This window comes from Aquarana catesbeiana, linkage group LG05 (genome assembly GCF_042186555.1).
Source record: "Aquarana catesbeiana isolate 2022-GZ linkage group LG05, ASM4218655v1, whole genome shotgun sequence".
Classification (NCBI taxonomy): domain Eukaryota; kingdom Metazoa; phylum Chordata; class Amphibia; order Anura; family Ranidae; genus Aquarana; species Aquarana catesbeiana.
In genome coordinates, this window is record NC_133328.1 from 365702157 (window position 1) to 365725899 (window position 23743).

Genomic DNA, 23743 nt, shown 5'->3' on the forward strand with positions numbered 1-23743 from the left:
TCCTATGTGTGTTTTCATCCAAAAAGGACAGTTTGTTGGTGACGCTTCAGGTACATTTCTAAAGTACAATGTGAAATTAACAAGAGACAACACCAAACAATCTCCTACATATTAAATAATACAAGATATCAATGGTGTTGTGGTAACTTGACACAAAAATATTCTGGAGTAAAACTAAAAATACAATAAAACAAAGATCAGCCTTGGAAAAAAAAAAGACAAACCAAAAACAACAATAATCTGCCTTAAAAAACAAAACAAAAAATACCAAACACAAAAAAAAAGTTGTCAGATGTGACAAATCTAAATATATTAAGGGAATCCCGCTAAATAATAAAGAAAGAAGGTTTGTGAGAAGTCTGAATATGAGCAGCAAAACTACTTCATTCTTCTCACATTATAAAGAAGAAGAGTGCGCTGTATTAAACCATTTTTAACATTGCACCGTGACGAAAGTGTTGTATCCATTGCGAACGCTAAGTTTACCAGAACGAGCTGTTCCGTCTCGGAATTTCTTCTGAGCATGCGTGGCACTTTGTGCGTCGGAACAGGCCACACACGGTCGGAATTGACGCGATCGGATTTTGTTGTCGGAAAATTTTATAGCCTGCTCTCAAACTTTGTGTGTCGGAAAATCCGATGGAAAACGTCCGATGGAGCCCACACACGGTCGGAATGACGACAACACGATCCGATCGGACATTTTCCATCGGAAAATTCGACCATGTGTACGGGGCATTAGTGGTGTTCGGGTGCCGTTTTAACCAGTCTCAATGTAGAACATATGCACAGTTACCTGCATTTGAAGGACTTTATATGCTCAATTCCGCTGAAATTATTATTTATGGTTTGTTTCACTTACTGTCATTTTTATGTATATATATTAATGCCGCTTCATTTGTTTATTTATTGTTATAGTGCTTATCTCACTTTTAAGCTGCTGCTTTTTAGCTCTAGATTTCACTTGTTTGTTTGATTCATTTAGCACGGAAATCCTTTAATTTTTAATTAGCCATAGTTGATTGTTTGCTTCAGTTGCACTACCAGGGACTGAAATGTTCCAGGAGAGCGCTTTTTATGCTGAGCTAATCAAAATGACCACAGCTCAAAGTTGAAAGTCAAATAGCTTTGTGTGCCACTGAGAAGGTGATTAGCTACACCTAATTGGTGACTTTTTCCAACTCGTTTTATTTTTGTTTTTTTAATTCTGATATGTTGGTGCTATAGCTTTAACTTGGATGTAATACGTTGCACTGAGTAAATACAGCTGGATAAACAAAAACTGTCTTAATTTCAGGCTGCAAAGCAACAAAATGAGATTTTAAAAAGGGGTAATTTTTCTATACCCACTATTTTCTCTTTCTCCAATATTCTGAGTTGTGTTGTGTCCCTTTTTCACATTGCCGATACTCAGCAAGTTATTTCGCAATCATTTCCTCATAGGCTTACCTGTTTGTCGTTTATAGCATACTTTTCAATTTCCTTTTTGGCTTGAAGCAGTTTGCTCTGCAACAAGAAAAACAAGACAATCAACATGTACAGAGACTCAGCCAGATATGACTATATGTTCTGAAGCAGAGATTTAGTTGACAGCCAAGAGGTCAGTACAGTTCAATAAGCTTATTTGTTAATACAGGTTGAAGTCCACTAGCATGCATATTCATTAATTTTTCAAGTTACAGCTGACCTGCCTGGACTGAAGCATGGCTCCATAAACACCCCTGGACATTTTCATATTAGTAAAAGGCAAGCAAGTAAAACAAATCCAATTTTACATTCATATCATGCAAAAATGTATTGTTGTTCCTTTAAAAAGTCTGTTAACATTAGGATGGTTTACAGAGGGAAAAATAACAGACATGCTTTGGAGAGAGGAGGATACAGACATTGTAATTAGAGACACACACACACTCACTTAAAGTGATTGTAACTGTTCACCTTGTAAAAACAACCCAGTTTAAAATAGAAATGAAAAGGCAAAACATTTGTTTAGATATACATTATAAATACCCCACCCCCCCTTTATAAAAATGATTACATTTTCTGTTCTCAGTTGCATAAGAGCTGTGGGAGGAGAAACAACAGTACACTGAGCTTCCCAGTGAATGGCTGTGAAGCGGAGGCATGTCAGGACAAGTCAGATAATTGGGGAAGAGTGCACCGCGTTCCCAGCATAGCTAGAGAACTGACCATAGTGTGTTCTCCTGCTAAGTGTGGTCAGTTTTTAATAGGAAAGCAGAGGGACTGGCAGGGACATCAGAGATTTCATACAAAGAACAGAATACTTTCTCATACAAGTACATGTTACAGCATTACAGCAGGCACATATCAGAAATGTAAAGTGCTGGGGTAACAAACGCTTTAAGTAGGGTATACACTGAGCACCCCCCCCCCCCCCCGAATATCAGATTACACTGATCAGTACTGCAGCCGCTGGCCGAAATCAGTTGGACTAATGACCAGCTTCTGTTGAATGAAAAAGGGCAAAAAAAAAAAAAAAGAAAACAAACACGCACACACCACAAACTCATCCTATTCCTGCTGAACCGGATGATTTTTCAGTGTGTGTACCGGACTTTAGATGTACTGTCATTAATTACTGCTGTGTTGACTACATAATGTCGTATATATCGACTGGGGGTCTCTTTACCTTCAACATATGGTAATTAGGAGGTGCACCGAATGGAAAGCTACTTGCCAAAAAAAAACAAAAAAAACAACAAAAAAAAAACCACACAAACACATTTTGTATTCAGACTTAAATTCATATTCATTTAAATTGACATTATCGTTGGCCATTATTGGCACCTTTTAGTGCAAGAAAAATGTATCCCTTTAAAAAGTCTATGTATATCTGCACACTGGTCCGTTGGGCTTCCATTGTGGTGTTAAAAATTTAGCTGGGTGCATTTTGTGTCACAGAAAAAAAAAAAACCAAAAAAAAAAACCAAAAAAAAAAAACACCCCACACATAACCCCCCCCCCGGCCCTCTTGGCAGTGATTCCACTGACTGTTTTTACTCATTTTAAAAATTGAATTTTTTTCTCATTACCCCACATCCAATTCGCATGACAGGAGAATATGACCGGCTCTTGATTGAGCTGGTTCACACGGGCCTGGGGTGGCTGCATTTGAAAAGGGTCCTGTGTGTCTTTTGGTCCGATTCAGGTGCACATTAAGGCAAAAAAATTGATTCGTTGAGCAGGGAATCAATTTGTGCTGTTTTTTCTTCATAATGGGAATGCACCACAGATACACTATATTGTGAAAAGTATTGGGATGCCTGTCTTTACACGCACATGAACTTTAATAGCATCCCATTCTGGGCGTGACCGGAAGCCGACCTAGATGGACGCCTGAGCCATCTGCTCTCTCTAAGCCTGCAGCCACAGATCGATTTGGGGACGCTACGCTACATGGGCAGATCTAAGGCCCCCCGATCCACTAAAGCACGGGGGTCACAACCACCACCCGGCCCATCATCGGACCTCCGGTCCTTCTTCCCGCAGACCGACAGCCCGTCTAAGAGCACAGCCAATATGGCGCCGGAGGCCGCGGCGGCCCGCTCCAGGCTCACCACACAGCTCTCCCAGCCGGACCCGAGCCCACACCGAGACCTGGCCAGCGCAACATCCGACCCACAACACGCCACAGGCATCTCCTCTCCTTTGGGAACGGTGAGCATGACTAGCCCTGGCCATCCCGGGACCTCGCCACGTGATCCCCCAGCCGCCATGTTTGACCCCCCTCCTTCCCTCTACACTCAATGCTCGGAGGCCTTCCCGCGCCTGCTGCGGACAGTCTCAGACCCCTGCCTGACAGGGGATGCCCCATCATCCTCTGACATATCAGCGGACTTCCCGGCCTTGCCGGACCCGGGATCCCCGGCATCCAATGCCCTATCTGGACCGGATAACTCCGCGGCGGCCTTCAGAACCCTCACACCTGGTTCACCCCCGCCTAAAACGCAGAGACTCTCATTCTCTCAAGCACTGAGTACACCCAAAGAACAGGCCGCACGCCCTCCTAATTCAGACCGAAGGGACCCAGCCTATGCCCCCCAACGCCGCACTCTGGAAGAGACTGAAGCCCCCTCACACACTCAGGGCCAGCCCTGGGGAAATATATGGACTGCATCCCCACAACCCATACCCAACACGCGGGGTGAGGCTGCACTACAAGTGCAGCATCAACAAGCATCCCATCAACGTCCACCACAACAAAACCCGCTGTCAGTCCCCCATCACCCACTCCCCACTGAGTGGTACTCCTATTTACAGGCGATGCCCACCAAAGATGACTTCAAACAGCTGATTGCAGATGTAAAATCTACTTGTCGCTCAGAAATACAGATACTACAAACAGGCCTCAAACACCTAGCTGACAGGGTGGAAATGGCCGAAGAAGAAATCCAAGAAACTAAACTAGCAGTCCATAGGACCCAACTCCAAGGAGCAGACCACCGTAACCAACTAAGAGAAATGCAGCGCCACCTTGAGGACTTGGATAATAGGGGGCGCAGAAATAATATTCGGGTGCGGGGGGTTCCGGAGACGGACGGTCCGGAGGACATCCACAACAAATTACAACACATATTTAACACTCTACTTGGGGACCCCCTAACCAATCGTATCGACATGGATAGAGCCCACCGGGCCCTCTGCCCCAAGAATCTTACTTCCAAACCGAGGGACATTATCTGCAGAATAAGCTCATACCCTTTAAAAGGAGGACATCATGCGTCAATCCCGCATGCAACGCAAAATAACCTTCCAGGATGCACACCTGCAACTGTTTCCAGATCTCTCCTGGATAACCTTACAGAAGCGCAGACTCTTGCAACCTCTCCTACGTATCCTTCAAGAAGAAAATATCCCCTATCGATGGGGATTCCCTTTCACCCTTACAGCCAAGAACCAAGGCAGATCCGCTGTCCTACGGTATCCAGAAGATTTAACCAATTTCTGTGACGTTTTGGGGATCAACCCCCCCTCAACTCCCAGATTGGGACTTAGTAACCACTCCACCCCCCGCCGCCTACAGTGTGGCAGAAGGTTCCATCCTCTAACCGCACCCGGAAGGAAGGCACCCCCCACAAGAGTTCCAAATCCAGAAATGGCTGAATTAAACTCACAAAAAGTTTTTCTCTTGGATTCTCAAATTTATAGATGCTTAGTCATTCTACTAGGCTGTCAGATCTGTCCTGGACACTTTGGTCACTCAGTACCCAATTTTTTGCCCCAGTATTTTTTATTTTTTCAAGTTTGCTTTTGTTTTACCCTATGGGCATACCTCCGTTGAGGCTTAAGAGTATAGGCGATTTTCCCTTTGGCTCACCAACCCCTCCCCTAATTAAGTGATGAACGTCACAATAGTTTTGGTAATATCCTGTTACATGATCAACCCAGGGCTCCCTTGCATCCACCTGGCCTGCTCTACTGGAGCGGGGCTGGGTGGATCCTTGGGAAACCGTACTGACCTAGGTCCACTGACCTTTCAAGGTCAGCTGAAAACACCTTTTAGGTTTTGTCTAACACTAACCTTTGTTTCTTTCCTCTAGTCTCCTCCTCTCTCATTGCCTATCCCTTACCCCTGAGTGACATTCTACATGGACCACAGACTAGATCCGGATCCCTCGCCGGAGGTTGCCCACTCCCAATCCCAGGATCCATGGCCATCGTCTTCAACCCAGGTAACACAAGCCCCCTCCCCCTCCCAACTAGAGACCATGGCTAGGATATTTTCATTAAATGTCCATGGATTAAACTCCAATAAAAAGAGACATCTGGCACTGAAGGAATTTAAACAATCTGGCGCGGATATTATTTTTGTCCAAGAGACACACTTTGACAGGGGGGGCACCTTTGCTTTCGCATCCAGGCACTTCCCAAACAGCTACCTTTCTTCAGGTCCACATAAACGTGCAGGGGTGGCCATACTTGTTAAGCAAGGTTCTCCATTTGTTTATGAGAGTCACTATGGGGACCCACATGGTCACTATGTTATCGTTAGGGGTCGGTGGCAGTCACGGGAGATCACCTTGTGCGCTCTGTATGCGCCTAATGTCAAACAACATAGATTTCTATCTAAAATGTTTACACATCTTTTCCGCTCAGAACATGAGATCCTGGTGGTGGGGGGTGACTTCAACTTAATCCACTCCACAAACGCTGACCGCCTTGTGGTGGACTCCCGGGCACCATCAGCTCGAGCCCTTAGAGACTCGAAGCTTTTTCGCCAACTTCTTAGAAAACATGCTCTCTTTGATGCCTGGAGGGCCCTCCACCCGGGGGATCGGCAGTACACTTTCTACTCAGCTCCCCATAAAACCCACACCAGGATCGACTACTTTTTTGTAAACAACACTACTCTTAGAATAATTCGTGAAGCCAAGGTACTCCCGATCTCGTGGTCTGACCACGCCCCGATCACTCTTACATTAGATGTGGAGTCCCCCAACCCTAGACCCTGTAACTGGAGACTAAACACTTTTCTCCTCCAACACCCTCAGTCAGCCATGGAAATAACCTCTTCCCTGAAATTTTACTTTAAGGAAAACAACACCCCTGACATCTCTCCTGCTACGCTATGGGAAGCCCATAAGGCGGTTATCAGGGGTAGATGCATGGCCCTATCGTCGGCCATGAAAAAAAGACGCACTTGCCACGAAACACCGTACTGAGAGGGAACTGAAAGTTCAAGAGACGCAACTTCAAATATCCCCTACCATACCCCTTCTCAGGAAGGTTATCAAGCTTAGGACGATCCTGAGGGACTTTGCACTGGGGCAAGTGGAGAAAGCCTTGCTTCGGTTAAAACAGGTGTACTATGATAGGGGGAACAAGGCACATTCCTTACTGGCAAAAAAATTACGAGAGGACTCCCTTAACACAACGCCTCACCAAATTAAGAATAAACAGGGCTGCCTACTATCCCACCCCAAAGATATTGCGCATGCCTTTGCAGACTTCTACACCGAACTCTATAACAACCCGGACATTCCGAAAAATCCCCCCACTCCAGAGATCTCACTTAGATTACACCGTTATCTAGAACAAAGTGGTGTCCCCCGCCTACAAACTACAGACTTAGAGGCCCTAAACGCACCCATTACAGAGGAGGAAATAGAACTTACGATCAAATCATTACCATCCCGTAAATCACCAGGTCCAGATGGCCTACCATACGAATACTATAAAACTTTCCTTCCACTCCTACTCCCACATATGAGCAGACTTTTTAACACCTTTCTCAGGGACACTCCGGTTCCACCTGATATGCAAAGATCATTTATTACCCTGATTCCCAAACCAGACAAAGACCCCGTACTATGTGCCAATTATCGACCCATTGCCCTATTGAATGCCGACCTAAAAATTTTCACGAAAATACTCTCAATCCGCCTGAATGTAGTTCTCCCCTCTCTCATACATAAAGACCAGGTAGGTTTCGTGCCGCTTAGACAGGCGGGAGATAACACGAGGAAAGTGATTGACCTGGTGGATGTGGTGAGCAGGGAGGACTCGGCGTCTCTGCTTCTAAGCTTGGACGCCGAAAAAGCCTTTGACCGTCTGGGTTGGCCCTTCCTGTTCGCCACCTTACAACACATAGGAATGAAGGGCCCCTTCCTGCGAGCGATACAGCACCTATACTCCAACCCCACTGCACAGGTCAGAACCCCCTTTGCCATTTCGGCCCCGTTCTCAATACACAATGGTACACGGCAGGGGTGCCCCCTTTCTCCCCTACTGTTCGCGCTATGCGTGGAACCTTTAGCAGCCCACATCCGAGGTAACCCGGATATCCACGGGATACCAGTTCGCGGTAGGGAGTTTAAAATCTCATTGTTTGCTGATGATATCATTATGACCATGACACAACCTAGAATATCCCTCCCGAATCTCCATGCCGAGCTTGATAAATATGGGGCCCTATCAGGCTATAAAATTAATGCATCCAAATCAGAAGCCCTCCCAATAAATATCCCAGAATCGGAAATCGCACACTTACAGGCCAACTTCCCAAAACACTGGAAAACTATGTCTTTAAAATATCTAGGAATCCGCATTACTCCAACATTCGCTATTCTTTACCAGGAAAATTTCCCCCCCATTTCACTCCATCAGAGCCATGCTCCTTAGATAGAAAAAACATCACCTCTCCCTCTTGGGGCGAATAGCATCCATTAAAATGACGATCCTCCCGAAATTACTCTATTTATTTCAAACATTACCCATCTCAGTCCCATACAAACATCTTAGGAAACTTCAGATAGATCTACTTAAATTTGTCTGGAATTATAAAAAACATAGAATTCCCCAATCAGTCCTTATGGCATCTCAATCAGATGGCGGCCTTGCTTTACCAAATCTAATTAAATATTACCAAGCCGCTCAACTCAGAGCTATAATCTCATGGTCCACCCAATGGTCCTACAATAAGTGGACAGAAATTGAGAAGATCTGGCTGGCCCCAACCCACCCAAATAGCTTGCTCTGGTGTGCGGATGCGGAGGTGCCCCCTGAACGTCTATTAGGAGCTATGTCCCAACTTCGTAAAACGTGGAAAGCATTACGCTCCCCACATGGTCTCTCCTCTGAAAAATCGCTGTTGACCTCCTTTATATGCAACCCCAAAGTGCCGGATAGCCTCACACACCAGATGTCCTTCCCATGGTCCTCCCGAAACTTGTTCCACTTTGGCAACATAGTGGATCCTAGAACACGCAGGCTATTAACCTTCTCCGAACTCCAAACTAAATAGGATATACCACGCCAAGCTTTTTACAGTTACTTACAGATTCGCCACTATGCCCTGACCATAGCGCCTGACCTGCGATTCTCCTCCTTAACCCCCTTTGAAAACTTGGTCATGACATGTTTGGCTCAGAGGGGGCTGATCTCCGATATCTATAAAATCTTAAATCTCTACTCAACAGAGGCGCAAGGTAAACACCTCTATATGGTTAAGTGGGAGAAAGCCCTTAAGGAGGAACTCCCCACGGAACAATGGCAGGTGATATGGTCTCAGGCGGCGAAAAGCTCAATTTGCACACTATATAAAGAAAACGCATACAAAATATTGTTCTTCTGGTACATGACTCCAGATGTACTCCATGCCATTTACCCCACTACCTCAGATCGATGCTGGAGATGCTCGAGAGCCAGGGGTACCCTTCTTCATATCTACTGGGAGTGCCCCCAAATTGTCACCTTTTGGGGAAAAGTCCAGCAGTTACTGACCAATCTCCTAGGAAAATCACTTCCTATGACCCCTAAATTTTTCCTACTAGGCCTATCTCCATTAAAGCTTTCAAAAACCAATAAAAAATTAGTACGCCACATTCTAACGGCAGCACGATGCCTTATAGCATTAAATTGGAAAAAGAAACCCCCCCCTACCTCAGAAGCACTGTATGCAAGGATTAAAGATGTGGAACTGATGGAGAGGATGACGGCCAGGATGCAGGATAGATTGGAAGCCCACGATAGGGTCTGGGAGCTGTGGCACCTCCGGGAGGACTCTTTATAAACGGATCATTGACTCACTCAGGTGACTTTACCCCTTCTCTTTCCCTGTTCTTTTCCTTTTCTTTTTTCTTCCCCTTCCCCTGTTCTTATTACAAAAGTTATTTTTGTTACTAGATATCAGAGGTTTATCCTTAATTTGTGATGTTGAGAAGCTGTTGTAACCATGCAAGCTTAGGAACCATAACCCTCTCGCAGCACACTAAGGAGAACAATATATGTACCTGTACATGTCTGTTTCATACCATGTATCGCGTTTTTCTAATGCTTTTCCCGTTGTATTCTATGCAATGTAAATTTTGATAATAGAATAAATAAAAATGTTATTTAAAAAAAAAAAAAAAATAGCATCCCATTCTTAGTCCGTAGGGTTCAATATGGTGTTGGCCTACACTTTACAGCTATAACAGCTTCTGTGAAGGCTGTCCACAAAGTTTAGGAGTGTGTCTATGGGAATCTTTGACCACTCTTCCAGAAGCGCATTTGTGAGGTCAGGCACTGATGTGGACGAGTCGCAGTCTCCTCTCCAATTCATCCCAAAGGTGTTCTATCGGGCTGAGGTCAGTCAAGTTCCTCCACCCCAAACTCGCTCATCCATGTCTTTATCGACCTTGCTGTGTGCACAGTCATGTTGGAACAGGAAGGGGCCATCCCCAAACTGTTCCCACAAAGTTGGGAGCATGAAATTGTCCAAAATGTCTTGGTATGCGGACGCCTTAAGAGTTCCCTTCACTGGAACTAAGGGGCCAAGCCCAACCCCTGAAAAAAGCTACCCCACACCATAATCTCCCCCCCTTCACCATATTTGGATCGCCTGTTTAAAATGCCTTTACAGGTTACCAGTTTAGAGTTAAAGCATTGGATAGTCATAATTTAATGTAACTTAGTTTGTTGCCATTCCACAGGCGTGAGCAAATGTTAAAGTATGACACGTTAGGTATCCATTTACTAGGCGCAATGTTATCCTTTACATTATACCAAAAAATTTGGCATTATTGTATTTGTGTGCACTAAAATTCATTAGTTTATTTTTTCCCTGAAAATTTGTGCTTGATAAACCTCTATAAATATCATACGACAAAAAAACTGCAACAATTTTAATCTCCAGGGCTTTTGCTTTAACCACTTCCTGCCCGGCCTATAGCAGAACGACTGGGAAGGGGCTCAGTTATCCTGACTGGGCGTCATATGAGGTCCAGCAGGATAACAAGCCAAGGCGCACTCGCGCAGCGTGGCAAATTGGGGGTGTGGTGTGTCAGTCTGACACACTGCAACTCTGATCTAGGTAAAGATCAGCTGTGTCTGATCACAGCATAAACAGGAAAAGCCGTGTATCAGCTTTTCCCCTATTGCATCTGACAGATGCAAGTAGACCACCAGGGATGCCCACCAAATGATGACCACCAGGGATGCCAATCATTGCCCATAAATGTCAGCCAGTGCCTCCTCATCAGTAACCAACAGTGCAGCCTCATAAGTGGAGAGAGAAAAAAAAAAAAAAAACCACACACACCAAACCAAAAACACCACTCCACAACCTTACTCGTTTACAAAATTTTATAACACACACACACACACACACACACACACACGTTAAATTTCCCCCCACCACCAAAAGAAAGCTCCATTTGTGGGAACAAAAATAACAATTTTGTTTGGGTACAGTGTTGCATGACCGCAAAATTGTCCTTTAAAAAGGCGAAAGTGCTGAAAGCTGAAAATTGTCTTGGGCAGGAAGGGGGGACAGTGCCCTGTATTGAAGTGAAGTGGTTAAGAGGGAAAAAAATAAAAAATAAAATAAATAAAACACACACACACACACACACACACACACACACACCTTAGTTAGACCTACCGGTGACGGCATTTCTACGAGCCTTTCAGGACAGCACCTTGGATAGAGCATAGCTCCACCTCTTCACAGGAAACACTGCGTGACAACGCTCCTTTAAAAACTCAGCTGCTGCCACCATGCCGTCAGTTGTTACCGAGAATTCCTCTGACATACCGAGCCAAGCGATTATAAACCATACATAATAAACCTAGGGAGGGGAGTAGCCTGCTGTCCTGAAAGGCTCGTAGAAATACAGTCACCGGTAAGTCTAAGGTTTTCTCCCTTTGCCCTTCAGGACAGCACCTTGGAGAGAACCGATAACCTTCTTCGGGGTTGGACCACTGCTTGTAAGAACTTCCTGCCAAAAGGACTGGTCTGAGGTTGATAGTAGATCCAACCTGTAGTGCCTTATGAAGGTCAAGAAACTGGACCACGTGGCAGCCTTGCATATCTGCTCTGCTGATGCCCCAGCCCTCTGCCCATGAAGCTGCCACTGCCCATGTAGGGTGAGGCAATGTTCCCTCTGGAGGTTCTATCCCTAAGGACAGGTATGCTTCTTTAATAGCCTGGTTTAGCCACCTTCCTAGGGCACTTTTGGAAGCTCCCCCCCCCCCCCCCTTTGTGACTTCCTTCCATCAGGACAAAGAGAAGATGACTTTCTAAGATTCCTCATTACCTCAAAGTACTTTAGCAGGCACCTTCTAATGCCCAGAGAGTGTGGAAGGCTTCTTCTCCTGGCCCAGAGGGCATGGGGCAGAAAGTAGGGAGTATAATCTCCAACCGAAGACACCTTAGATAGGAAGGCTGGATCTGTCTTCAACCCTATCCTGTCCGGCAGACGCCTCATAAAGGGCTCCTTGATTGATAATGCCTATACTTCACTGATTCTACATGCAGATGTCATTGCAACCAGAAGAATTACCTTTAGGGTCAGGAATCTTAAAGACGTCTCTTCTAGTGGCTCGAACAGTGACTTAGTGAGTCCCTGAAGAACCAAAGATAAAACCCACTTGGGAAAAACAATAAAGAGGCCTAGGCCTAAGTTTTGCCATAGTCTTGAAAAATCCGACTCACTATCAAGGGATCCCTTGACAGGGTCTTTTCCAGAAAAACTGATAATGCAGCTACCTGCTCCTTGAGGGTACTCACTGCAAAACCTCTCTCCATTTCTTCCTGGAGAAATTCTAAAGCTGAAATAGTGCTAATGAAATAAAAGTTCTTGCTGGAACACCAGGAATTGTAACACTTCCATAAATTGACTGCTAGTCACGGGAATTTCTGTGATGAAACTGCAATTGGCATGTGAAGAGATGCATTCCTCTGGTCGGTGGATGCCATGTAGCAGCTGGGAGCGAGTACTTTATAAACTGGTTCAGAATCTGACGAAGTTTCTCTGATGGCTTTTTGTGCAAAAAATTTGGGAGTAAAAACCCCTCCCTTCCTGATTCTTCAGGACTTGGGAAACAACCTGAACAACCTGTTGCTTCAGTTCTCTCAAAAGAGATGTCATAGCCAGGGCTTTCTCCTGCTCCCTCGGGAGATTCGTAAGGTAAAAAGGACTTGGGGGCATCTGAAAATTCTAGCCGATAGCCTTGACTGATTAGACTTCAAACAAATTCTTCCTTTGCTGCCTGCACCACTTTTTTTCTGCGGAAATGCTTTCTTCTTATCCGCCGTTCTATCAAGGATGGTCTCCAATTCTGGCCCAAAAATCAGATCTCCTGTAAAGGGAATTCCGCACAACTTCACTTTTGATGCCGAGCCCCCTGACCAGGTTTTAAGCCAAAGATCCCTCCTGGCTGAATTAATAAGGGCTGAAGATCTGGCCTACATCCTGATGGATTCTGCCATGTACTTGACCGCTCTTAAAAAGGATAGGGAAGGACTCTAGCAAATCCGTCGGAGGTGCCTGCTACCACATGGCCTTTAAGTTGTTCCAGCCAGTATTCCATGTTTCTGGCTACTACTGTAGAGGCCATTGCCGGCTTTAGGTTGGATAAGGATGAATCCCAAGCTTTCCTCAAAAGAGAGGCTGCCCTTTTGTCCATGGTATCTTTAAGTACACCCATGTCCTCAAATGCAACATTAGTCCGTCTTGATACCTGGGAAAAGGCAGCATAAATTTTGTTTTTTTTATTCCAAGTTAACGCCTCGTCCGCCTCAAAAGGAAACCTTTTAAAAAGGCCCTAGAGGAAAAAAAAAAAAAAAAAAAAAAAATCCCTTTTCTGGATCCTTCCACTCCTTCCAAATTGTGTTGGCCAGTACTTTATGAACTAAGAAGACTGTTTGGCCTCCTCTAGCCCCTGGTACATTTTGTAATGTAACGATAGTTGGGTTTTTTCCCCTTCTTGAATTTCCAGGGTGGTATAGACTGCTTTCAGCGAGTCATCCACCTCTTCTTGTGTCAGTTTGTATCTGGATGCTCTCGTTTCCTCCTCCCCCTCATCCTCCTCTGAGTTGATTGTTGAGAACACTCACTCTTCACCCGACTCACTTTCAATTGATCTAGAAGTGGTAGGAAGAAGATTGGACAGAGCTCTGACCCTGCTTCTTTGAGGGAACGTACTGTACAGAGTCTCTGCCAATTCTTTTCTCACTTAAGAAAAGAGCTTCTTACACTTCTGTGCAGACTCCTCCCTTATTAGTCCCGCAATACAAGACCTGCAAAGCTGTTTGGCCCACAAGTCCCTTAGTGGGTTCATGCAAGAAGGGCATTTTCTTCCCGTGATTCTCTGTTTTGGTAGTGGCTTTCTAAAAGACAGAAAAACACACAGACACCCCCCCCCATTAGGGCGAGATCTACAACAAAAACAAGGGGAAGAGGGAGCTCAAAGCAACCACCACCAAAAGTGCCCCAGAGTCTCCCATCCATATAGTGCTGCTAGTAGGATATGCCCCTTCCATAGACAGCTGCAGGTTTTAGTCACACGTCAACAAATAAATAAACCTCAGTGAAGGAGTAAGCCAACCTGTGAAGAAAAAAAAAAAAAAAAAAAAAAAAAAAAAAAAAAAAAGGGGGGGGGAGCTTCTTCTGGCATCCCCATGCTTGAGGGGCGGAAGGAAGCCCCGGCCAGAAGACCTGCCCCTACCCCCAGAACTGACATCACACGCCATCCGGGACTCAAAGCCGACATGCACACCTAATCTGAGCACTTCCACGGCTCCCCCAAGTGCAAGGAACAGGCGAAATCTGGTGGACCCTTACTCCTGTGAGCTGACGGAGGAACTGAGCACCAGAGCAACCCCCCCTCTCATGTGGGGGGAGCTGGGCTGGTTTGATAATCCAAAACTGAAAAAGGTACTGCCAAAACCCCCTCCTTTGAGAGAGCGCAGCCCCTCTGGTTCCAGCATTGCTTCCACCATTGTGGAGGAAACACTAAAACTGATGGCATGGTGGAAGCAGCTGAATTTAATAGGGGTGTTGACATGCAGTGTTTCCTGTGAAGAGGTGGAGCTACACTCTCTTCAAGGTGCTGTCCTGAAAAGCGGAGGGAGAAAAAGGGTATTTCTATCTATAAAATGCAGATTTTTTAAATGCATGTGAGCAGCATCACTTGCTGCCCAAGCTAATTGTGGTTCAGAAAGAACACAGAACAGAATTGAAGGCTTTAATATATGGAGCTAATAAGAATGTGGGACAGGGTGTTTTCTTAGAGATATGCATAATACCCCATACAGACGATTAGATTTTCTGCAGATTTATGTCCCCCCTGTTTAAAATAACAAACATATTATACTTACCTGCTCTATGCAATGCAAAGCACTCCTGGCTCCCCCTACTCCTGCCAAGTGCCCCTATAGAAACACCCTGATGTATATATTTGGATAGATTATTATTTTGTTATCATGGATTCAGTTCAGTTTTAACATTATGCATACGGAATACAATACATAATTCATGCAGAAACCTGACCAATAGAAAAAAAAAAAAATAGAGAGAGATATATAGATATATATATATATATATATATATATATATATATATATATATATATATATATATATATATATCTATATATCTCTCTCTATCTATATATCAATTACATTTATTTTTACCTCATCACGTGCTACCAAAGTAATAAAAGCGCCCTGCTTAAAGCATTCAATGGCAATACATTTTCCAATACCGCTGGAACCACCAGTCACCTATTAGAAAAAAAAAAAATAATAATGTTAAAAACCATGTATTAGTAAGACTTTACAAGAAAAAAAAGAAAGAAAAAGAAAAGAAAAAGGGGGGCATTCTAAGCTGCAAGTAGGACTTCCCCAGCAATCCAAAAATGTAAAAATTGAGTCAGGCTAAGATGCAGGCACTTCAAAACTGAATTGGCACTCCTGGTTGTCCTACTACAGATGTAGCTAGAAGCTATTCTAAATGTGGCTAAATACCATGCATACAAAAATACATGCAGGGTAGAGGATATTACCAGGATTTTTTTTACCCCATAACATACAGTAATAGCATTTTAAAGCCCAATTGAACCTTCACATCAAAATCAGCTAAATACATTACAGATGTATAAAAAAAATCCTGAGGAATCATTTAAGCTTCCTGGGCAAAACTGTTGGGAGTAGTGTGCTCCACAATAACTAAATCGTTACGGCTCGTACGCACGATGAGAATATTGGATGAATGGGCATCTGATTTTTTTCTTTTGCACCCTAGTCTCATAGAAAAAAAAAAAAAAAAAAAATATAATGAAGGTTACTAAATTTCCAAAAATTCTTGTACAACAGAATACATCTTCAGAAGTGATGTAATGTATTCTGTCGTTTGAGCATGTGCAGTCCTGGTCTTTTTGAATTTTTTTCAAATGAATACTGTACAGATTAAAACGAATAGTTTGTTCTGTAATCGTATGAGAAAAATTTTTAGTGTTTGTCCCTTTGGATATTTTCAGATGAACTCTCAAAAACTGTGTACCAATGATCAGATTATCCTAAAATTGCTTCGAAAGCAGTATTTTTCTTCCAATTTTCTGATTGTGTGTACTAAGCATTAGACCCATTTTAGGTTGCTCTGCACTACCGACACCAGTTTATATTTCACTAAACTGCACCTAATTAACAGAAAAGAACGCAAGCAATTTGCCATATAGAAAACTTCTACAGATCCCTGCCAAGTCTGACCTGGTGTACGGGACATGAGCTGTTAAGGGTCATACACACAATGAGAATAATTGGACAAAATGCGTCAATTTTGTTTTTTGCATGCTAATCTCCATATCAAAAATGGAGATTACTCAATTTACAAAATTTTTCATATGACTCAATACAACTTCAGAAGTGATGTAATGTATTGTATTAGATTTCTATTGTATTTTGACGAAAACTGCTGATTAAACGAAAATCGTACAAAAAAAAAAAAAAAAAAAAAAAAAGTTCAGGTTTGTCCCTTCGGATAATTTTCGGATGAATTGTCGCGATCGGCTCTCGAAAGCCATGTACCAATGATTAAATTATCGTACGTTCGCTTTGAAAGCTGTAGGTATTTTTGGTACGATTTTCTGATGGCGAGTACCAGGTTTTAGACAGTTCACATCCTTCTATATGGCTGTGCAGGGATTGCACTACACAAGCAGAGGCTGCAGGGTTAGTAACTTCTCCTCCCTCTGATGCTGAGCTAAGGAAGAGGGGGGGTTCAGAAAGGCAGAGAGGTCAGAGCATGCAGATCACATTCTCCTGTTCTCTGTGCTGTGTGTCACAGCCAAGACAGAACAGAGAACTGACCTTCCCCACCTACCCCTTTGATTAATTAGAAGCAGGATCTGCTCCATTCTGTAAGTTTAGAAGAGTGGTGCAAACATTATGCTGGTACCACTTGTTAAAATTTTCCTCATGTTTAAAGCCTTTTCTTGAAAAAAAAAAAAAAAAAAAACAACCCACCAACAAGTAGAAAGCCTGTATTCTCCTAGCATGCTGCAGAGTGGAACCCTTGCCCTCTGGTGAAGCGGGGAGCTCTCTGGAAAGGCCTGAAATGCCCTGTTGCTAGAGACCTTCAATCAGCAGACAACATAAGCTTTGTCGATTTCAGAGCTATATGCTCCACTTCCACAGGCAGCCTGCATACCTGCTCATTTCCTGACAGCCATTGCTGTCTGCTTCAGGCTTAGCGGTGGCTTGCGTCATGGTTGCCAAGCAACAGGATGCAGCATGTCTCCTCCCAGAAGTGGGCTGTGCTTCAGCTGCCACACAACAGCATGTAGCCTGTCATCTGTCATTCTTCCGCCAGACTACACACTGTCAGGTTCATCTAATTTAGCTGATTTAAACTGGAAGCTCAACTGAACTTTAAAGACTTATGGCTCATTTACACTTCTACTCACAAACACACAGGTATTTTTAACCTTCACATGTTGTAATGCATTTCACCCCACTGTGTATGCGTATACAGAAGGCATTTACTGTAGCAGGGGTGCATGCAATTCACATACTGCAAGATATTTCATGGTACGTTTCTCATTTATTTATTTTCTTTTACTGTATTTCTTCAAGATTCCTGCATGTAGCAATTCTTCCAAAATGGATCTGCCACAAAGGTGAATGGAAATGTGTGGAAAAAAAGCCTTTGGAAAATTATGAAAGGTGCAAACACATGCATTTTCATTAAAAAAAAATAAATAAATAAATAAATAAATATTTGTGTAAAAAGCCTGTCTTGCAAAACCTGCAAAAAAGAGTGAGGACACATTTCTAGTAAAAGCAGTGTGGCTGTGCAATTGCCACCAGACATACATAGAAGCATACTCTATGCTGGTCATGCTACAGACTAAAATAAAAATACTGAGCAAGTTCAGCTTTGCATCACTGTATGGTAAACACTTGAAGACAGACAGCACTACTCATAATGCTACCATGTATGGCATGCAGAAATATAAGACATAAAAGACAGTATGCATTTCTAATCAGTAAATGCAATCTACACAAATTTAGGCATATTACATGAAAGAACAATGTCCATTGTATGGTGATGTATTCAAGTAAAATAGGAATATATCCTATAGTACTCTGGCTCCAGTACACCTCTCTGGCTGCTAGGGATTGGAACAATTTGCACACTATCATTTCACCACCTTACTATTAGGAAACCTATGCTGATCGAAACAAGGAGGCTGCTATTCCTGAGCTCTTTCTGAAAATGTCAGCTTCCTGGCTGTTTGATTTTTACTTTCTAAATAACAGATCCAGAATATGTATACTTCAAGTGAACTTTTGATTTGCATACTTGGGTCCAGGCTTGTGACTCAAAGTACTGAAGCCACTGGATTCACATGACAGAAGTGACTTGAACCACTAGGTCACCATGGCAGCCAGATACCTAGTTTATGTAAAAGCCGGGACAATGGTAGCCCACATACTTCTCTCAGTACATAACCCTATTTGAAGCAATGTACAGTGTAACTCTAGACAACACTTTTAGTATTGGATACACCGGGGAAGGTTAAAATCTTGGACAGGTTTTTACAGATCTATCCCTGTTTAGGAAACTCCAAATTTCTGCTCCAGTGACATTCAAGCAAGTTACACAATTCCCCTGCAAAGCATGAAGAGAAACAAAACCTGACAAATTCCAACCCTTCCCCACGCTTTTTAAAACAAAGAAGAAGCTGCTTTAGCTGAAATTTCATTATAAAAGCCACTCGGTCCTGGATAATTGCTTGCTGGAGAACCTGTTGGGATAGAAATACACAAGTTGGTATTGCTAATCTGTTTTTTAAAGGGTCTCCAAGGGTGTAATCCATGTGTGTACCACTACCTAACCAGTCATTGGCCGTAGTAGTAGTAAGGCTAAAGAGAAATTTCACTCAACAAATTAAACTTGGCACCATTCTAACCTCTCACTTCCTACAAATGCCAAGCTTTGATTTTTTTTTTTTTTTTTTTTAATTTTTCCTTGTCATTTTTGCTATTTGCTTAGCCCCCTGCCACCATTCTAGCCTAGGCAAGAAGCTTTACATACTGTTCTATGAATGGAGGAAAAAAGTAATGCACTCTGGGATATGTGATGTCAGTATCCGAGGCGGCATTACTATCCTCCATTCATAGAATTAGTAAGCCGTCACAGATCCCTGTCTGGACCTTCATGACCTGGCAGCGCATCAATTGGTAGCCAGCTGCAGGAAGAGGCAGCTGGCTCTGCGTGATGTAAACAATGAAGATGATGGCACAAAATAGGAGATGTAGCAGGACGAGAAAAGACCATGCTGGCTCTGCCATTATTACAGCGGAAAAAAAAAAGTGTGAAGCAGTAGGAGATTTATTAGGAGGGTGTGGTTTCTCTATAAAGTGACAGTAAAGTCACGCTATCTAAAATCTGCTGACAGGTAGGGTCTCATTGGTCATAAATGTCCCACTTGCCTGTCAGCGGGTAATGTGATCTGAACCACACATGTGCAGCTTAGATCACATTTACAGCCCGCTCTGTGCCACAGCGATACGACCCTGGCCAAAGATACCAGCCCAGAAGACCGGGAAAATATGGAAGCATCAGGAGACCCATGACAGTGCTGCGCTGGAGGGCTCCGTTTGCAGATAAGTATCATAATTTACTGTATTAGCTTTTTTTTTTTTTTTTTTTTTTTTTTTTTAAAGCTATGACTTTACTACCACTATAAAAAAATGACAAACGCAAACAGGTTCAGAAATAAATCAGCAAAAGGTAGAAGCTAGAGTCTACACTAGGGGTCTCCAAACTTCCAAAACAAAGGGCTGATTTACTGCCCTTCAAGTTTTGGGGGGGTCAGACTGGCCAGTGGGATTAGAAAAAGCACTGGCATCAGTGGATGTAAACGATGCCATAGGCTTGGTGGTCAGTGGAAGTTGAAAATGCCCTGCCATCAGCGGATGTAAAGAATGCCATAGGCTTATAGGCTTGGAGGTAAGTGGTAGCTGAAAATGCCCTGGGATCAGTGGATGTAAAGAATGCCATAGGCTTGGTGGTCAGTGGGAGTTGAAATTACCCTGGCATCAGTGGATGTAAACAATGCCATAGGCTTGGTGGTCAGTGGAAGTTGAAAATGCCCTGCCATCAGTGGATGTAAACAATGCCATAGGCTTGGTGGTCAGTGGGAGTTGAAAATGCCCTGCCATCAGTGGATGTAAACAATGCCATAGGCTTGGTGGTCAGTGGGACTTGAAAATGCCCTGGCTTTAGTGGATGTAAAGAATGCCATAGGCTTGGTGGAAAGCGGGAGTAGAAAAAGCACTGTCATCAGTGGATGTAAACAATGCCATAGGCTTGGTGGACAGTGGTAGTTGAAAACGTCCTGGCATCAGTGGATGTAAACAATGCCATAGGCTTGGTGGCCAGTGGTAGTTGAAAACGCCCTGGCATCAGTGGATGTAAAGAATGCCATAGGCTTGGTGGTTAGTGGGAGTTGAAAATACCCTGGCATCAGTGGATGTAAGCAATGCCATAGGCTTGGTGAAAGCGGGAGTAGAAAAAGCACTGTCATCAGTGGATGTAAACAATGCCATAGGCTTGGTGGTCAGTGGAAGTTGAAAATGCCCTGCCATCAGCGGATGTAAAGAATGCCATAGGCTTATAGGCTTGGAGGTAAGTGGTAGCTGAAAATGCCCTGGGATCAGTGGATGTAAACAATGCCATAGGCTTGGTGGTCAGTGGGAGTTGAAATTACCCTGGCATCAGTGGATGTAAACAATGCCATAGGCTTGGTGGTCAGTGGAAGTTGAAAATGCCCTGCCATCAGTGGATGTAAACAATGCCATAGGCTTGGTGGTCAGTGGGACTTGAAAATGCCCTGGCTTTAGTGGATGTAAAGAATGCCATAGGCTTGGTGGTTAGTGGGAGTTGAAAATACCCTGGCATCAGTGGATGTAAGCAATGCCATAGGCTTGGTGGAAAGCGGGAGTAGAAAAAGCACTGTCATCAGTGGATGTAAACAATGCCATAGGCTTGGTGGTCAGTGGTAGTTGAAAACGCCCTGGCATCAGTGGATGTAAAGAATGCCATAGGCTTGGTGGTTAGTGGGAGTTGAAAATACCCTGGCATCAGTGGATGTAAGCAATGCCATAGGCTTGGTGGAAAGCGGGAGTAGAAAAAGCACTGTCATCAGTGGATGTAAACAATGCCATAGGCTTGGTGGACAGTGGTAGTTGAAAATGCCCTGGCATCAGTGGATGTAAACACCATAAGCTTAGTGGTCAATGGGACTTGAAAACGCCCTGGCATCAGTAGATGTAAAGAATGCCATAGGCTTGGTGGTCAGTGGGAGTTGAAAATGCCCTGGCATTAGTGAATGTAAACAATGCCATAGGCTTGGTGGTCAGTGGGACTAAAAAAATTATATCATTGGTGTCATTGGGAGACTTAGTTACTCATCTCTGGTGTCATTCGGAGGTATTGTACCCCATCTTCGGCTTCAGTGGATGGAATAGGGCCAGATAAAGGCAAGTAAAGGGCCACATCTGGCCTGCCAGGCCGAAGTTTGGAGACCCCTGGTTCCTTTTGCCGTCCTATATGTACAATAAAGCACAACCTGCAAACACAAAAAAGTGACATTTAAAGGTCAGACCAGACTCACCACTATATGTGCACCTGCCAGCTTTAGGGGTTTGGGACTGATGAGCGGAGACACCATATACAGCAGCAGCACAAACGCCACTAGGAAGGCAGCGGCCAGCAGCAGCATGACGGATTGCGTGAGGATGTCCAGCCTGAAGAAAGGGATGGCACACAGGGGGAAATAGGGGCTCAGTGAGAGTAGATGAGGGCAATACCCAAAGAAGGCTGACAGATGCCCCAGGAAGGAGATCACTGGATGAGTGAAGAAGACAGAGAGTGACAGAGGAAAAGACCAGCAGGACTCAGCCAGCCACAAACATAGATATGTTACAGAACAAATAGAAATAAAGATGATGTGGAAGGAGGAGGACAGGTCAGAGTTAGCACATGCTAGAAGAAGAGGAAGGGACAAGTGTACACAACACTCAGAGGACAGCAGTGTACTAGCAGGCTGACATCAAAGCAACAGCTCCGGGATAAGAAGAGACCGAGAGCAGAGATCGCAGTTCGCTGACAGAGCCTGTCTAGTCCATGTGACAGCATGCACCTCTCCCAAGCTGGGTCCCTCTGCACGCTCCTCCCACCTCAGCTGCTCTTCCTGTTTATATTTCACTTTCTCTACAGTCAAGAGGGCTCTCTGTGGATTCTGGCGTGCGGGAGATATTATGCTGCCATCTAGTGTCAGTATTCAAGAATGCCGTTATCAATTCTTCAGGCGTTTCACAGGATGTATCTGCTGCTATAGAAACCCTTTTCAAGAACAAACCTCTGCTAGAGTTGACAACTGATGTTAAGAATGAATAATGGAAATGCTCGTGTACTAAACTGTCCGTTGAAAAAAAAAAATTTGGTAAAAACATATACGCATAGCTTCCAACTGTCCCTGATTTTGAGGGACTGTCCCCGATTTGGAGCAACGTCCCTCTGCCCTCATTCCTTCTCATTTGTCCCTCATTTTGGTCTGATCTATAGAGATGTACATAAAATGCACTTTTTATCTATCAAAAAGTATTTCCCAGTGCTAAACCTAAACCTTTCATCTGATTTCTAAATTGCTGCATTTGTAAATTCCAAAAAAAAAAAAAAAAAAAAAAAACAACAATATAAAGGAAAAGTAGTGTTAAAAAATAGCACTTGTGGGTTTAACCAATCTTTTTTATTTTTTGTACAATTCTCCTTTGAGGGGGTTTGGCCTATGCCTGCATACTTTTGCTGATAGGTGTCCCTCATTCCCATCTCAAAAAGTTGGGAGGTATGCTTAGTTACATAGCAGTTACAATAATCATAAAGCAGAACTAAACCCTCCTATCGTTTTCAGCCAAGGAAGCTGCCATCTTAGCCTCTATTTGCCATTGTGATGCACATGTGATCAGTTATGATCCCAGCCATTTGATGGCTTGAAAGTTTGGTTGAGAGCACAAGCAATGTGACAGTTACACACCCAACACCTGCCAGGAATGTAACTATTTTTTGAAACTGTTAAAGCGGAGCTCCAGTCGTTTTTCTGTTTATTAAAAGTCAGCAGCTACAAAAAGTGTAGCTGCTGAATTTTAGGCCCCTTTCACACGTTTCTCAGGTGGACCTGATCAGACAGACACTCTATTCACTCCGATCTGGTCCGCCAAATCCAGACGAATGGAGATCCTATTTTCCCATCTGTCTGGCAGATCGGATGGGTACAGATGAAAACGGGCAGGCAGTCCATTTTCATCCGATCTCCCCATAGAGGAGAGCAGGACTCAGGATAGGTCTGTCTCAGCACAGTGAGCAGAGATGGACCTGTCAGCCGTCTGCTCAGCAGAGATCAATGGATCGATCCCTGCTAAGCAAGCGGAGTCCATCAAAACGGATGTGCC

At 43.9% G+C, this 23743-nt stretch overlaps 1 protein-coding gene across 2 annotated transcripts in view; it reads right to left on the bottom strand.

Moving 5' to 3' along the window:
- The window catches only part of KDSR (3-ketodihydrosphingosine reductase), an 84460-nt gene extending 61925 nt beyond the window's left edge, over positions 1–22535 (bottom strand). Inside the window, exons 1-4 of one of the 2 annotated variants that reach the window (XM_073630932.1) lie at positions 22435–22535; positions 21907–22039; positions 15419–15508; positions 1450–1506 (exon numbers count right to left, since the gene is read on the bottom strand). In XM_073630932.1, the coding sequence (XP_073487033.1) occupies positions 1450–1506; positions 15419–15508; positions 21907–22014 (255 nt within the window). In that variant the 5' untranslated portion in view covers positions 22015–22039; positions 22435–22535. Of the gene's footprint in view, positions 1–1449; positions 1507–15418; positions 15509–21906; positions 22040–22343; positions 22363–22434 lie in introns of those variants that run through there. The other variant, XM_073630930.1, reaches the window with a different exon arrangement.
- Between the last annotated feature and the right edge of the window lie 1208 nt (positions 22536–23743).